The 2,357-nt window shown below is 52.0% G+C and overlaps 1 protein-coding gene across 4 annotated transcripts in view; it reads left to right on the top strand.

Moving 5' to 3' along the window:
- The window catches only part of PTPN3 (protein tyrosine phosphatase, non-receptor type 3), a 110,356-nt gene extending 108,005 nt beyond the window's left edge, over nt 1-2,351 (top strand). For all 4 annotated transcript variants that reach the window (XM_010843547.1, XM_010843546.1, XM_010843545.1 and 1 more), the window contains one exon: nt 1,987-2,351. In XM_010843547.1, the coding sequence (XP_010841849.1) occupies nt 1,987-2,064 (78 nt within the window). In that variant the 3' untranslated portion in view covers nt 2,065-2,351. The remainder of the gene's footprint in view (nt 1-1,986) is intronic.
- Nucleotides 2,352-2,357: the final 6 nt, after the last annotated feature.

The following is a 2,357-nucleotide window of genomic DNA, read 5'->3' as shown; positions in this document are numbered from 1 at the left end:
AAACCCCCCCCCTCCCCCTGCCACAGTTTGTTTCCTGGCAGCCGCTTGCTCCCTGCCGACCAGGGAGTAGCCCTGACTGCACTCTGCACTGTCAAACCACTGACCGATCATCACCTTTCTGTCAGAAGTAAGCAGGGGTCACCTGAGGGTTTCACCCCACCCACCTAGACGTTTCACAGGGCCCCACTCTCTCCCACTCTGGGCTGTCTTCCCCTTGGTACCCAGAGCTGCCGGTGTCCTCAAGAGGAAATAATCTGGGGACTTCTTTGGTGATCAGTGGTTACGATTCTACCTTCCAGTAGATGTGAGTTCAATCCCTGGCTAGGAAATTAAGACCTAGGTGCCTCATGGTGCAGGCCAAAAAAAGAGGAAATATTCTGGTTTCCCCTAGATCTACAAGAGGGGCAGGGGGCTCTGGGGAAGTGCACGATTCACTCTTCCCCATGTACAGGGCCACCTTTGAATAGTCCCTTAACCTCTCTAAGCCTCAGTGTCCCCATCTGCAAAATAAAGACCACCCCCTATTCATTCATTCATCCCTTCAACAGATAGTGCACCAACAGGAGAGGCCTGAGCTTTTATCCAGCAGGACTGGCTCAGTTGACTGTGAATCTCAGCAGCAGTGGGAGAAGTCCAAGAGGAGCCTGAGAATTCAGGAGGAGTTTCTGAAGCTGACTTGGAAAGGCAGGGCTTTCTAGAGGAAAGGCCTCCAGAACACCCCACACACCCCCACACCTACCCACCCCACCCCTGATGGATGAGGAGGAGTTAGCAGAGAAGAGAGCGGGGCTTGCACACAGCTCTGTGTCCTCACAGGCTCATGGCCTACGTTCGTAAGATTTCTCTAATGATTATGAGCTCTTGTTTTTATTTTTTTTTATTTTTATTTTTTTTTACATTTCTTTACAGTGTTGTGTGAGTTTCTGCTGTACAGTAACGTGAATCGGCTATAAGTAGACAGATATCCCCTCCCTCCCACTTACCCATCCATCCCAACCCCACTAGGTCATCACAGGAGCTCTTGTTTTAAATTCACGTGCACTCCTGGGTGGCCCTAGTGGTAAAGAACCCACCTGCCAATGCAGGAGATGGAAGAGACGCAGGTTCAGTCCCTGGGTCGGGAAGATCCCCTGGAGAAGGGCATGGCAACCCACTCCAGTATTCTCGCCTGGAGAATCCCTTCTATGAGAAGCCTTTCGGGCTACAGTCCATGGGGTTGCAAGGAGTCGGATACGACTGAAGCGACTTAGTGTGCACGCACCCAAGAAATCTGGTTAAGAAAAGAAAAAAGTTGTTAAGACTATTCTCTGCCCGGTTTTGTGGTATGGAGGACCTCATTGTTAGTTTAAAAAAAAAGTGTTTCAAGTGTATCTTCTGGACACACTTTCCTAGCTGGGGCAGCTCAGTCTGAGGCTTTCCTTCACCCTGAACACATCCCTCAAATAAGTCTCAGGGGTTTGTTAATGAAAAGAACCGTATCCTGCAGAGCGACTTCCAGTGGCTGTCCTTTCAAAGAGACAAAGTCCAGACCCCTGACCCCAGTGCGGGGGTCCCCCACAGTGAGGTCCCAGCCCACCTGTGCAGCCTCCCTCCAGTGCCCCCACACCCAAGTGTTCCAGGCCGGGACCATGATCCCTGACCCTGCTCCTCTGAGCGAGCATCTTTGTCAGAGTGGCACGCTGGTGCATCTGCTGGAAGGGCCACCCTGCAGCGACCTTTGTCCCTTCTGGACTTCCCCAGACTGCTGGTCCCCCTCCGCTGAGTTGCCCAACCCTCCCTGGGAGCTACCCCAGCCCTTGTCACACAGAACAGTGAACTCACAGGTGTGTCCAGTCCACTCTGTGCCCCTGGATATAACCCAGGGCCGGGCCCAACTTGAGCTGGAGCTCAGGGTGTTTATAAATGAGGTGAAAGAATAACTGTGTCTGGGGTGAGAGGCTGTGTTTGTGGAGCTGCTGGCTTGACGGGCTTTCATGTCCTCCCCAGAGCCAGTACAAGTTCGTGTGTGAAGCGATCCTTCGCGTTTATGAAGAAGGCTTAGTCCAGATGCTGGATCCCAGTTAAGACTGCTGTGAAGACGTTCATTCCTCTTTCCCCGGGGCATCCTCCTTCTCTCTGGAAGCGGCAAGAGGAACCAGTAGGCTGTGGGAAAGGAGTGAGCACATTTGACCCAGGCACTTTAAATTTCTATTAAAAAAAAAAGGTATCGTGTACATAAGAACTGTGTAGGTAACGCATGTGGTTATAGCATCATACAGGCCCGCGCCTGCTCTGGACAGAACTAAGCGGAAGGGGAGCTCAGTCTGGGGCCTGTCCTAATGCCTTCCTCTCTCTCCATCTCCATATTCCTGTAAACC

This window comes from Bison bison, unplaced genomic scaffold (assembly GCF_000754665.1).
Source record: "Bison bison bison isolate TAMUID 2011002044 unplaced genomic scaffold, Bison_UMD1.0 scf7180017864183, whole genome shotgun sequence".
Classification (NCBI taxonomy): domain Eukaryota; kingdom Metazoa; phylum Chordata; class Mammalia; order Artiodactyla; family Bovidae; genus Bison; species Bison bison.
The sequence above is the reverse complement of the archived record's forward strand: the minus strand, read 5'-3'. Positions and strand labels throughout refer to the sequence as shown.